Raw genomic sequence first — 14,060 nt, forward strand, 5'->3', positions numbered from 1 at the left:
TGTGAGACTAGATGACATTGTTTGGAATTGGCCTACTTCAGGTAGGTCTACATATTACAGACATCTATGAAAGTGCTAAAGTGATAAAAACATACCCATTTGAAGAATAAAAACGAACGATTGTCTTTGGGCTAGTAATACCATTGCATATGCTAAATTCAAATGATTAATCTTTAAAGCTCTGTTTGCCCTATTGCCTTCTTTCTCTTTTCTTTTTGATCTAAAGATTTGATTTTCCAAGGCACTTTCATACCTACAGTATTAGCAATCAATATTTGAGGATTTTGGCATTGAGGTTAATAAGGTTAATATATAATGCCTAATGTCAGTCACTAGTGTGCCTCTTGACATCAGGGGAGTGAGGTTTTACCTGCACAGCTATCATTAGCTGGTCTCCGTTACACTCACCCCCTAAACCTCACTCCCATCTGGGTCATGGCACCAATGAAACCAAAATCCTCCCTCCAATCCTACTTGCCTCCTCTCCGAGTAGGACTCGAACCAGCATCTCCGGCATGGGAGGCAGGCACACTAACAAGGACATTAAAGACCGCAGTCCCTAACTTCAGTCACTAGTGCACTTCTAGATATCAGGGGAGTGAGGTTTTACCTGCACAGCTCTCACTAGCTGGCCTGTGTTACACTCACCCCCTAAACCTCACTCCCATCCAGGTCACTGCACCAATGTAATCCCTCCGGTCGTAGTCACTCCGCTCCGAGCTGGACTCGATCCACCATCTCCAGCATAGAGGGTGGGAGTGCAAACAAGGACACTAAATACCGCAGTCTCTGACGTCAGTTGCTAGTGTAGCTCTTGAGATCAGGAGAGTGAAGTTTTACCTTGAATAATAATAATTTACCTCTCACTACCTCTGTCGCATATACATATCCATTGCTATCTTGTAAATATATTAACCATAATACCAAACTCCTAATCAAAATCATTGGAGAGTTATTTTGATATTAAATCTAAGTACAGCCTCATTACTGTAACAAATAACTCATATGTTAATAATTCATACATATTTGCATCCCTGGTTGATTGCAATAAAATATATAAGATAAGACACTTCATAGAATTCAGTGTTATTTATTTCACATACATTTCAGTAAATATGTAGCACTCACATAATCTCTGTTCTGTTATTGCTAATAAAATGTATAAACCTTAAAAAAATCACACATGACGTTTTTTTCTTCTTTAAAGTGGCCTGTACAAAGTGTTGTTTTTCTCCTTTTTTATTAAGATATGTTTTTAGTGCATTAATGCTTTTTTGGCTCAAAAACCATGCTTGATTGGAGTGTATTGAATTACAGACCACAAAAACATTAATCATAAAATATGAACCTCATCACTGTGCAAAACTATCCAGTGCTATCTTGTAAATGTCACCAATTTATTTCAGTAGTCCTCTCATCTTCCATTCATCCATCCATCCATTCATTCATCCGGTTATATCAACGGGCTTTTATTCAGGATCACTTGATCCCACCCTATAAAAATCTACATACACTTTAACAATTACGACAACAGTTTCAATGAAACCATATTAAATTCTCTGATACAGATTCTCTCTCTGTTTTCCTCTCATTATCCATTATCCTCTTATTCATAGTGTTATTTAAGCCCAAATTAATGAAATATTCCATCTCAAAGTACCAACACACAAGCATACTTATACGCACATAAACATACACACCCCTCACATCCATATCTCTCATCTTAAGGCTAGTTCACCCAGCTTCTCTTCCTCTGGGACATCCTGTAACCCAACCTACACGGCCAGATCACTTTGTTTGACCCGGTTACTACTAGTACCACTGGTCTTGCTAAACCGGCGCTTGTCTCTGGAGAATCCTGGTTGGGAGGATGGTGTGGAGGGGGCGCTAGGTGTCATCTCACCCGGGACTCGAGCATCAGGGCTTCCGTAGCTCATCTGCAGGAAGTCCTCAGCAGGATCCAGGTCATCGTGGCTGTGATGATGCAGCTCGGTGGCCATGTTGACGGAGTTCTGCTGGTGGGCCAGGTGGTTTGTGAAAGGCTGGCAGGTTTGATGGATGTGATGAAGATGGTGAGAATGAAGATGTGGGGGTGATGTTGGACGTTGGCTTGATGCTAGGCACTGGTTGAAATCTGGGGGTGGGGTGCAGGTTTGGGAGGGACGTGGCTGAGCAGTCTCAGGCAGTTCCATCGGAATACTTGTCTTGCCAGGTTGGACAACAGAAACAACTTTACTGTTTTTGCTTTTGACGTCATTAGCATGTTTGACAGCGTATTTTCTAAAACATAGCTTGCACTGTTTCCATCCGAGGTAATACAGCTCTAGCACACTGAGGAACAGTGAAACTGCTGCCACCACCAGCATGAACACAATGAAGACATTTTTCTCTGTTGGACGGGACATGTAACAGTTCACAGGGTTGGGGCAAGGTGACATGTTACAAGGATAAAGAGCATTCAGGAAGATGCCGTACATCATATACTGGATCACAATGAAGGTCACTTCCATGACCAAGCGTATTATAATACTCATGACGTATGTCTGCAGCAGCGCTCCCTTCAGGCGGAACATTGTCTTTGTATTTTCGACTTTCTCTTTGTGTTCCAAATACTCCTTCTCTCCTCTTCCCTCCTCAACCTTCTCCTCCATCTCCCTCTGCTTCCGCTTCTCCTCCATGCGAACGATGTGCATGGCATGGCCCATGTAGATGAGGGATGGTGTTGATACGAAGACAATCTGCAGCACCCAGTAGCGGATATGGGCAATAGGGAAAGCTCGGTCATAACAGACATTCGTGCAACCGGGTTGTAGTGTGTCGCACATGAAGTCGGACTGCTCGTCGCCCCATGATGACTCTGCGGCCGTGCCCAGAACAAGGATACGGAAGATGAACAGCACAGTTAACCAGACCTTCCCCACTGATGTGGAGTGCTCCTGCACCTCCTCCAGAAAATTACCCAAGAGACTCCAGTCCCCCATCACTCCACGGCAGCACTACTGAGGCAGAGAGAGAAAAGAGAGAGAGCAAATAAATACAAAAAATGAGATTGGCATCAAGATCAGTTTTAGCATGTTGTCAAAAGTCATGCATTTTCAGCTGTTTTGAAATGTATGGATGATTATTACTACTGAATATAATGAAAGTGGAGACTGAAGCTGCGTCCCAATTCAGAGGCTACATCCTTCAAAGGCCACATTGCGTCACATCAGCGCGACGAAAGCTGTCCAAATTTGAAGGCCCCCAAATGTGTCCTTCGTTTCCCGTGCAATGAAGGATACAACACCAACAGATGGATCCTTCCCCAGAATTCATTCAGGATTTTTTTTTGGAGAAATTATCAAATTACACTTTTAAATGTATAAGTATTGGGTTTCCAGCTAAAATATCTAATGATACAAATGTAAAAAACACGTTAAAGCGGTTCAAATGTTGTCTTATATCTAATAAAGATGCGATTATATATAATTTATACTCTTTATTAAATAAAGAAATGGACCATGGTGAACATATTTAGACTTTAGTTTGTGAACCCTATTTTGTTTTTATAAAAAGTCCAATACAAACGTTACTGCCACTGTGCTGTTCGTTACTGCCACGTTACTGCCACAAAAGTCCAATACAAACGTTACTCATCAACGGCAGCTGTCACAGTTGCTACTAGGTGACAAGAACAGTACTCTGTAGGCTAGACCGTCCCATTTAACCCATTTAACTGAATTGGGACACAGCTAATGTCTGCTCAAAATGTATTTAGAAGGGTCATAACAAGTTGATAAAGTTTACTTTTGTTTAAATCAATTTGCCAACTAATGTGCATAATTCAGATCCATACTGTAAAATATGTATTGTTGTTGTTGTTCACGCGGTAGCCCGTCTAGTTTTAATCACTGTACAAATCACAACTGACATGAATTAGAAGAGGCTCACAGCATAAAGGCAGCAAAAGTACTAAACTGACCAATCAGAATGCATTTTCAAATGACATAAGGTCGTTTACTTATTCTAAAATGATGAAGTCTAGCTTCCCATATCTGAATGTAATTTGGGCCTAATGGGTGGAGCTGGAACGTCCCACCACACCCTAACCCTGCCCATAACTCTATCCCTCCACCCATTAGACGTCTAGAGAGGTGGCGCTGGACGTCATTTGACTGTGCAGTGAGCACCACTTGGAAAAAGACACATACTTTTTAGTATTTAAAAATAAGTTTAATTATATTGAATCAGTCTTGCCCTCAAAAACACAATATTATCAAATTGTACAGCCAGTACAGGCATCTCATTTAATGTTTTTGTGTAGGCTAATATTGTTTTTTTTCCTCTAGCAAAAGTATTTAGTTAGTTAGTTAGTTAGTTAGTAACGGTTTATACATGGTGATATATTGTTCATGTACATACTTGTTATTCAATAACAAAGTAAATGTGTCTCGTGCATGTAACCAATCATTGTGAGAAAGGTAACCACAAGCCAATCAGCTTTTAGAATCATCGTAGTCCGTCATTAAGCCTGCTGCTTGTTGTTAACAAGATGAAGAGAAAAACTTTCGACTAATCGATATATCGATGAAATCCAGATTATCGAAGAATCTCAGAACAAGTGAGAATGAACGACACATTTCCATGATTTCCAACAGTGAAGGAGTGGAGGGATAGAGGATGGACACATGTGAGTAACGTTAGATGATGGAATGTGGCTCTCCTTAGTCTGCAGATGGCGCTGCTCTGTTGGTTATTCCCCGATCCAAAAATATATATTTTTATTAAAATAAACCGATAATAAACAGATACTAGACTACATTTGATCTTAGCCATAAGGCCGAGGAGCGATATATAGCTAATTGTGTTGTTGATTGGAGAGATTAATTCGTCATTCATTAATCAAGACTTTTTAATAGGCTATAGCAAGGGGATCACTATTTGGGTGCATTATTATCAATAAATAGATGAAATCAAACTGGCTGCAATCTTATAATGTTTCGATCTTCACATGCCTCTCCATAAATTCCCTCACAGCTCTACAAGTGATCCCAACTAATTTCTCTTTTTTTTTTTGTGACGCACTTACATTTTTCCAGAGGTTTCCCGTTCTGTGTGTCATGTTATATTGTATATTTACAGTAGGCCTAGGGCCTGAGAGGGGAGCACTATGAACTATGAGCACTTCTAATTTTAGTCTGGCCTGTCCCATTTTTTGGGTGGGATGGGAACAGTGGTCTTGGCAGGGTATAGGGCAATGTGATGCCAAGGGCCCTGAGAACTGCCCCTCTGAATGACCCTGTACAGGCCTAGATAGGGTGATCATTTTACCACTCTGCAGCTGTCTCCCAACTACATCACATATGCCAGCCTTTGTGCTTCTGTTTTGTCCCTGTGTGAGTGATGTGTCTTTCAGGACACTGCAGGGACTAACTGAACTTCTCATCACAGAGACAAATCAAACGGGATGACAGGGGTCACTGTTCCTCTACGTGTAGTTTGACAAATACTAAAGTCATTTAGAGTCGACATGAAATCAAAATGGACCCTATTTACTTTGTTAGCGCATATTACTAGTCTTGTGGTGAACAATTAATCCGTGCAAGTTAATACACAGAAAAAAAAACTGTTTGCCGTGTTAATCTTTAATCAAAATCTGAAAAGTGACTTCCGGTCTGGAATGGCGTTCCTTTTCTGATGACGTCAGTTTCACGGCTTGGGTTGAAAATGTTAGTCTGCTATGAGCAGAGATGGAGAGGAGGAGCGCTTAAGTAAAACCCTGCCCTCTGTTCAATATTCCGTTTCACTTGGAAATACGTCACAACACTGGAGAAAAGTCGTTTTCAACTTCCAGTTCACGGGGACTTTAAACAACATAACAACAAGATATCCAGACAAATGCGTCCAGCCGAGAAACCAGACTGTTTTTTGTTTTTTTTCTATTTACTACTTTTTAATGGTGACATATGCCCCTTTTCACAAGATGTAATATAAATCTATGGTGTCCCCAGAATGTGTCTGTGAAATTTCATCCCCCCAGACCATTTATTATAGCTTGTCAAATATGCCCCTTTTGGGTGTGAGCAAAAACGCTCAGTTTTTGTGTGTGTCCCTTAAGAAAATGAGCTGCTGCTCCCCACCTCCGACGGCCGATCCTTTACACAAGCTTCGGATACATACAATAACAAAACACGCGAATAATCTCACTCATCCAAAATCTCAGAAATAACCAGTAGTGGAGTGCAGCCTTACAGAGAGACTCAGGAAGAGGTTGCAACTTTTAGACTACATCTGGACGTTTCTGAATGATTAGTGGATATATGTAGTTGTTGTGGAGTTACATTGATTTATCTGTTTCTGGGCGATTTCTGTTGAAAATAAAATGAATCCACTGCTCTATTGTCTCCTCTGAGGCTGAGACTCTAGTGTTCTGTTCTCTTCTGTGCAGCCAACGACAGAGTGGTTTGCATGCTTTGCTCAAACTTTTGCCATTGGGTTAGAACTGTTGTTGCTTGCGAAAACCAAATGGCGGTGTCCGTGGGTGGAAACGTGCAGATTAAGGGGCGGTGATATTATAGTAAGATCCCCTTCCTACGTCAGAAGGGAAGACAAAGTTACTGGGTTGGTAGATGCACCGGGGACCCAATTATAGCACTTAAACACGGAAAAAGTCTGATTTTCATGATATGTCCCCTTTAAGACTTTTTTCTTTATTTTTAATATTATTAAGGTATAAGGCCCGTTCACACCAAGGACGATAACTATGACGATAAAGATTTTCTAAAAATCTTTCTAAATATAAAAGAATAGCTGAGTCCGCACCAGAACTATAATGATAACGGCACAGAGAAACGAGATCATTGGAATCACTTTCAGAACAGATTTTTCACAGAAAATGAATGATAAAAACGTTGACAGCCAATCAGATTCCTTCTTTCTTTAAAGAGCTCGAGCATTTAAAGCAGCAGACGACAAAACTGCAGTGCACGCCTAAAATAAACGGAACGATATCCTCCGCTGGTGTGAACGCTAATATAGTTATCATTATAATATCGTTTTTGGTGTGAATGGGCTTAATGGGTTAAAAAACTTTACATTTTAAGAAAAAATATTATCATTTGCAGTTTATGAAGGTAAATTAATAACTTTTTTCAGTAACTGTTGAGTGAAAAGTATTTGGTATAAAAAGCCACCATGTTGTTAGGGCCAAAAAGGGATAAAAAAAATTATCTAGAAAGCTAAAGTCTTAATCAGACCAACATATTTTACCATTTATTTCCTCTTAAACTAAGTCATTCCATCAGTTTTTAATGAAAAGAATATTTATTGTAGATATTTTGAAAGCAAAAACAAACACTTTCAAGAGATGCTTTTTATACTGTAGCCTATATTCTATATTATTTAAATCAAGTAAATACTAGTAAAGAGTGAACTAGTAAAGAGTGAACACCTCTCAAAGGTGTCGAATATAAATTCAGGTATCAGGCAATATATTAATCTTAGACATTAACATTAACACTGTCCAGTGTTGCTCTTTTTCCCAAAATAACATCAGTGAGCGCTGCCTCATTTCCGTAAATGCCACTCCAGTCCAGCCGCGTCAATCCGCCCTTAAATAAATCACTCTTAAATTCCAGTCATTCCGTAAAGCATCTTGTATGTCTCTAAATTGATTTTGTTAATCCTAAATGAAATTCTAACAGCTTAAAAGTTGTTAAAGCAATGCAACAAGTGTGTTATTGTGTCTTTTGCTGTGACACACACACATTGATCTCTTCTCAGGTTCTCCTCATGCCAGTTTTAGTTGTTTCTTTAGCGCCAGTTAAGGGTTCCTCTGAAAGGGGTTTCAGTTTAATGCTATTTACAGGATGTTGTCACTCGAATACCCATTAAACCTCAAATGTTTTATGAAGCACTATCTGCAGCCACACTAGAGAGTTACCTTTTAAGTTTATGTGTGTGTGGGTTAGTATCTGACTGCCCTCTCACACCCATCCTGTACCAAACCCTGGTGCCGGTCCTGCTGATATCCTGTAGAATGGCCAAATATGGACTGACAGTTTGAATGGAGGCCCTCCTACTTTTTTAGCAGATGTAAAATAATCAAAAAGTCTGATCTCCCATTAATGTTTAGTGAAAGTTAATCCAGAAACAATAAAGAGGGCACTTATTAAAAACATAACAGGACTTAATATTTGTTGTACTCTCTTTTGTTGTATATTTATTGTATTAATATTATATATTTGCATATTATATTTTCTTATTGTTTTCTATTTATTTTGTGAAATGTGAACCATGTAGTTCATATTCCCGATTTCTTTTTTTTTTTGTGAGATTGACCTAAATGTACTTAAGACGATGAATTTTAACATCATTAATTTCCTGTGCATGTCAGGTTCTGGTCTTTAAATGAGCTACTATAGGGAAAGAGCAGTGGGAAGTTGACTGAACAATGAAACCTTAGTATATAGTGTCAAATCTAATAATGAAAATGCAATGATCTGTCTTAACTATGTGCAGCAAGCACCAGGCTCTATCCAGTTTTTGCATTTATTAGTTTGTTTTAAAATCTAATCTAAAGTCTTTTCACATCAGATGCTTCGGAAATGACTGTCATTCAGTGACGTGTCGTGACCTCAGAAAACCCGTGTGCTATGTTGTGTTGGCGAAAGCTTTTCGGAATGGCATCGGTGGGAACGGAATCTTAGACATTCAAAAAAAATGAAGAAAAAAACAGGAGGACGGAAATATCCATCTGATTCACACTGACTGGGCGATCTCTGTTGCCAGTGTGTGCTCTCTCTCCTTCTGTCTCTACATTTTCCTTTTTTTCCATCTTCCTTTTCTTCTTCTCTTAGGAAGCAATTTCAAACAATATGATTTCCTTTAGACTTGCTACTTTAAAGGAAACAAGTCTCTTAGGGTCTCCGAGTGCAAGGGTGTTTACTTTCCCAAAGAGAGCAAGAGAACGACACAAGATAAGAGTTCATTTGTGCTGATTATTTTTCATCTGGTTAATGCAAAAAAACGTAAAACCCCAAAAGCTCTTATCATGAGGTATTATGAGAGGTCAAAGACTGCTGTATTTCTTGAAGGTATAGCAAACAATGGGACTTCAGTCCACACATACGAGTTGGTGAGATGAATGACAGACAGGAAGAACTTTCACCTGCTCTCATATGATTTTTTATTTGTAAAAGGAAAGACTTGACATTGGTCACTGACCTCAAAGGTCATATATATATATATACAGTACCGGTCAAAAGTCTGGTTGTTGAAAGTTTTTGAAAGAAGTCTCTTATTTGATCAAAAATACAGAAAAAAAACTGTAATATTGTGAAATATTATTACAATTTAAAATAATGGTTTTCTATTGTAATATACTTTAAAATATGATTTATTTCTGTGATGCAAAGCTGAATTTTCAGCATCATTACTCCAGTCTTCAGTGTCACATGATCCTTCAGAAATCATTCTAATATGCTGATTTGATACTCAGTATTATCAATGTTAGAAACAGTTGCTGCTTAATATATTTTGGAACCTGAATACTTTTTTCAGGATTCATTTATTCAAAATAGAAATATTTTCTAACAATATAAATCTATTCTATATATGTATAAATTACTTCTTCTTTTTTTTAGCAATTTAACACATTCTTGCTGTATGAAAGTATTTATTTATTTCCAAAAAAGAAAGAAAAAAATTACTGACCCCAAACTTTTGAACGGACTTGGTTACAAAAGATTTATATTTTAAATAAATGCTTTTCTTATTCATCAAAGAATCGTGAAAAAAAGGTATCGCAGGTTATATAAAAAAATATTAAGCAGCACAACTGTTTCCAACATTGATAATAAATCAGCATATTACAGTGATTTCTGAAGGACACTGAAGACTGGAGTAATTATGCTGAAAATTCAGCTTTGCATCACAGAAATACATTTTATTTTAAAGTATATTAAAATAGAAAACCATTATGTTAAATTGTAACAATAATTCACAATATTACTGTTTTTCTGAATTTTTGATCAAATAAATAAAGGCTTAGTGAGCACAAGAGACTTCTTTCAAAAACATTAAAAATAAAAATAGTGTTTCCAAATGCAATACATGAATAAACATTACATAAGTTATGACTTGCATTAAACGTTCATTTTCTGGCCTTTTTAAACTATTTGATTTGGAAAGGTGCTAATGAATCAGGATCTGAGAAGCTTTTCAAAAGTATTCCTGAGAATTGTTTGTTAGGATAGGAATCATCAGAGCTTCCCTTAACCCTCAAGGATTCTTTTGCTGTTCTTTATGACTCTAAGGCAATGTCAAACATTCAATAACAAAAATAAACTTAGAATAACATGCAGCCTCGCGCTTCCATTTGCATCAGTTTAACAAGCTGGGAACATTGCCACGACACCTTTGAAACATTCTAGTAGCACTTCACAGAGGTGCCAGGCACTGTTGGCAAGTGATGGCATGCTGGTTTTTCTCACAGTGATCATGTCGCTGCGGGCACACGGATACTCACACCATAAGAGGCTCTACAATGCCCACGCATGAGACCGACCCCTTAACTCGGAATAAATATTTATTCAAGCCCTTTCCCCTTAACCTGATGTTAGGGACTACCAGAATCAGCATGACACCACAGACTCTAGTCACATCTTTATCCTAATATAACCAGAGTTGTAAACTAGGCAAGACACAAAGACAAACACTGTGGTTTATATAGATCTGATTATAAGTTTGCATGATGTGTATCTTTTTCTTTCTTTTTTTTTAATTAGATGGATCATAAAAATTGCTTTTATGAATGAATAAATGCAGTTATTGCTACAGAAATGTTTAAAAGTTTAAAAGTTTGGGGTCAGTCACTTTTTGTTGTCGTTTTTTTTGAAAGTTTTATTCAGCAAGGAAACATTAAATTGATTTTAAAAAAAGGGACAGTAAAAAACATTTATAATGTTAGATAAGATCAATTATCTTTCTGTTCATCAAAAGATCCTGAAAAAAGCAGCACAACTGTTTTAACGTTTGACAATAATAATAATATATATTTCTTGAGCACCAAATCAGAATATTAGAATGATTTCTGAAGGATCATGTGACACTGAAGACTAATGACTGCTGAAAATTCAGCTTTGTCACCACAGCTTTGGAAATATATTAAATATATTAAAATAGAAAATAGAACAGTTACTTTAAATTGTAATAACATTTCACAATATTGACAATATTATTAAAATTATTTACTATTTTGTCTTGAGAAATATATGTAAACATCTGTTTTGAAGCTTCTTTAGCACAGTACTAAAATAATAATATATATATATATATATATATATATATATATATATATATATATATATATATATATATATATACAGTATTTACAATATATAATTATTTTAAGCAAAAATGCTAAATCTGACAGATTCTCTGAGGGGAATTTAAAGTTATGTGAGTAGAGGTGTATGTAAATGGGCATACTTGTATATTATCTCAGTACAATCAATAAAACTTAATGCTTGAATGTCATAAACATTCATTTATACGAAAACTATTAAACACCATGGGGTAGTTGACTGCTTATCTCAGTGAAAGAGAAGGGCTGTGACTGCAATTAACCCTGAGTTAACATCTTTTTTAAACCCTGTTTAAGGGCCATTATTAACCATATAGTAAAACACTACTTTTGTAGTCTTACCTATAAAATTTGCAGTGTCAAATGAATACAATATGAATCAAGGTAGTGCTTGGATGGATCTTACAAAGAGCCAATCATAAGTTAAGTGTGCTTGCTTAACTAATTAAATATTCATACACGTTGTAGAGTCACAGATACATATTTCACGCTGTTTAGTTCCAGTGTCCGAGGAAAGCAGTTAAAATGTCGAATGGAGACATTACATAAATATGCCTTAACCTGCAGTTTACATGTGTGGAGTGGGAAATTAAAAGGGCAGTGGCACTTGCACAGAAGTACAGGGGAAAATACAGTGAAAGAAGGAAATTGAATCAGTTATTAATGGAGGAAGCAAACTATCATCACTTCCAATTGAACTCTAAACCTGCATGCACTTGTGTTGCTGGACTTGAACTTGCATACCAATGCTAAATGTGTGCTTTTGAAAAACAAAGGACAGAACTACTGTTTAAGCCAGACATTCCCGGACTGACACAGGCCGCTTTAATCAATGGAGAGTTCAAGGATGAGATGCTGATTTTATCCATGTGAAGTGAATCCCCCTCGCCCAATGCTGCCCACTGCAGAACCCCCATTATACACACACTGACACCTGCACATATCAACACGTCACTTGCCATCCAGTGGGATTCCTCATATGGACCATGAAGACAATCCTTCTCTGCTTGTCAGGCTGCTGACTGTGTGATGTGTTTCCTTAAATGGCAGTTTTGTTTTTCTCTTCACTGTCAAAGCAACTGTATTGATCAGCCAATGTCTTATTATTCAAGCCAGGCACCACTTGACATGTTGTACAGGGCTTTGCACTTTGTAAATATGACTTGTGAGTGGGAAATGAGAGATATAATATATTTAACATATAGTGACTCCTAAGCAGTGCATAAAAATGCGTTCGACAAGTTTAACACAAAAACATGGCTCACAAATATAGAGTTGGGGTTGCAAAAAGTTCTAACAATTTAAATGCAGTTGCAACTTTATTTGATACTTAATTAAATGACATTCTGTGTAGGTTAATTGGGACCACTGTATTTAATTGTATAAAACTGCTTATACATTAATCACAGGTCAGGTGATCTTAAGGCCAATTCACACTGCCGACTGTCACCAGATTACAGCACGTCACTTGTCAGACATTATAAATCCGATTCAGAATGTTCAATCGATGAAAACAAGCTCCGACAGACCCCAACTGACCCCAACAGGGTAACACACTGATCCGACAAAACCCGACGAAGTGTCTGTGGCCGTCTGTCGGTGCAGTGTGAATTGACTTTCATTCACATTTCTACTTAAAATAGACTAGACAGACAGTTAGTCGCTAAAGTACAATCAAAATCACAATCCTTTATGATGACAAAAGCATCTGTTGGATAAGTGCTAATCAGAAATGATCGTTCCATTAGAATGGCTGCAGATTCTCAAGCAACAATGATGTCAATGTGCAAATGTAATTATTGAGGACTTAATCTGAAACTCTTATGAATTATTTATGACCATGTAAAAAATGTACGTAGCAAAGTCTATAAGCAAAATCTTGTAAGAAATTTAATAAAAAAAAGATTTATACATAACTTAATATTTAATTAGTACATTAATAAAGTCAGTGGTATTTTAATATTTGTTATAAATAATTTAAAATATAAATATTTCAATATTAAAAAGATAGTAAAAACCAATAATCTATTGTTTTAAAAAAAACAAAAATACAGCATTCTGCACAGTACCTCAAAATCATGACACAAATAAAACCATAAAATAAAACAATAAGATCTTATTTGACCCATAGATCTCTTAAACAATTAATGTTATGTATAAAACTGAATTACCTGTCTGACTGCTGACTTATGAGATCGTCTTTGGTTGAGTGTTCTGTGGTCTTGTCCTCTTCAGATGAAAGTGTGGGCTCTTATTCTGTGGCCCGGGGTCCTGTTGACGTAGCCCAGCTCTGATGTCTGTATGACAGTGGGGAAATACTGAGTGATGGAGAAAAATGGCAGTGTATCTCTATAGAAAACACTCAGCAAGACTGTAGTTCAAATACAGCAAAGGCCCCCTCGTGCCTGTCCCACTGTGGGAATAAAGCACAAGTGTGGGACACTGAGAATACTGGGCCATCTCAGGGAGTGTTTAAATCCCCCCCCCCCCCACACACACACACACACTCTTCCTTTTCCTCCTCCCCCTCTCTTCCTCCTTCCCTCCCTCTCTCTTTCTAGTTGCCCCCACCCCAATCTACCCCCCCACCACCACCACCAGCAGAATGCACTTTGGTGTATAAGAATACCACCGTGTAAAGAGAGGAAGTGAGATTGTAATAGAACACAATGGTTGTTCTTCTCAGGCTGTTCACTCGTGCTATGATGCGTTGTGC

The 14,060-nt window shown here is 37.5% G+C and overlaps 1 protein-coding gene across 2 annotated transcripts; it reads right to left on the bottom strand.

Moving 5' to 3' along the window:
* Positions 1–787: 787 nt before the first annotated feature.
* On the bottom strand, positions 788–13,807 carry gja5a (gap junction protein, alpha 5a). Of its 2 annotated transcripts, none has more exons than XM_084422012.1 (2): positions 13,516–13,807; positions 788–2,996 (listed from the first exon to the last, which is right to left on the bottom strand). In XM_084422012.1, exon 2 carries the CDS (start codon positions 2,979–2,981, stop codon positions 1,776–1,778), a length of 1,206 nt encoding a protein of 401 aa, XP_084278138.1. In that variant the 5' UTR covers positions 2,982–2,996; positions 13,516–13,807; the 3' UTR covers positions 788–1,775. The 2 variants fall into 2 exon arrangements, with proteins under 2 accessions (XP_084278138.1, XP_084278137.1); XM_084422011.1 differs by having other exon boundaries at positions 788–2,999; positions 13,516–13,805.
* Positions 13,808–14,060: the final 253 nt, after the last annotated feature.

The sequence above is a fragment of the Rutilus rutilus genome (assembly GCF_951802725.1).
Source record: "Rutilus rutilus genome assembly, chromosome: 10".
Lineage (NCBI taxonomy): Eukaryota > Metazoa > Chordata > Actinopteri > Cypriniformes > Leuciscidae > Rutilus > Rutilus rutilus.

Bases quoted from the DNA above. Each gene is read 5' to 3' on its own strand.
- gja5a (XM_084422012.1), bottom strand. From the start codon at position 2,981: ATGGGGGACTGGAGTCTCTTGGGTAATTTTCTGGAGGAGGTGCAGGAG.